We start from the raw sequence: 363 nt of genomic DNA, 5'->3' as shown, positions 1-363 counted from the left end.
CCAGGGACCCACTCCCACCCTGGCAGCTGCGCTGGCACTGGGGGCTCACCGGTTCCCCCCTCTATCCCAGTTTCCAGATCGCTACCTCCCTCTCCAAAGAGCTTTGTGCACTGGTCTTCGGGATCAACACCTTCCTCGCCACTGTGCTGAAGACCATCATCACCATCATCGTGGCTGACAAGAGGGGCTTCGGTTTGTCTGTGCATCCCCAGGTAGGGATGGGGGGCCCCTAGGATGGAGTTGGTCCTCTAATGGTTTGGGATGGAGCGAGGGGGCTGCAAGTATCGCGCTCTCCCCACCTCTCTTGCAGTTTTATGTGTATTTCGGCTACTTCATGCTGCTTGCCGTGGTCTACATCGTGGG

At 58.4% G+C, this 363-nt stretch overlaps 1 protein-coding gene across 1 annotated transcript in view; it reads left to right on the top strand.

Annotated features, from left to right (window-relative positions):
* LOC104623801 (folate transporter 1-like) overlaps positions 1-358 on the top strand; it is a gene marked incomplete at its 3' end in the record, with an annotated part of 2,489 nt that extends 2,131 nt beyond the window's left edge. Inside the window, exons 5-6 of the mRNA XM_010290990.1 lie at positions 70-212; positions 311-358. Coding sequence (XP_010289292.1) covers positions 70-212; positions 311-358 — 191 coding nt within the window. The remainder of the gene's footprint in view (positions 1-69; positions 213-310) is intronic.
* Positions 359-363: the final 5 nt, after the last annotated feature.

The sequence above is a fragment of the Phaethon lepturus genome, unplaced genomic scaffold, assembly GCF_000687285.1.
Source record: "Phaethon lepturus isolate BGI_N335 unplaced genomic scaffold, ASM68728v1 scaffold31717, whole genome shotgun sequence".
NCBI classification, from domain to species: Eukaryota; Metazoa; Chordata; class Aves; order Phaethontiformes; family Phaethontidae; genus Phaethon; species Phaethon lepturus.
Note: the sequence above shows the minus strand (reverse complement) of the source record. Positions and strands in the feature narration are given on the sequence as shown.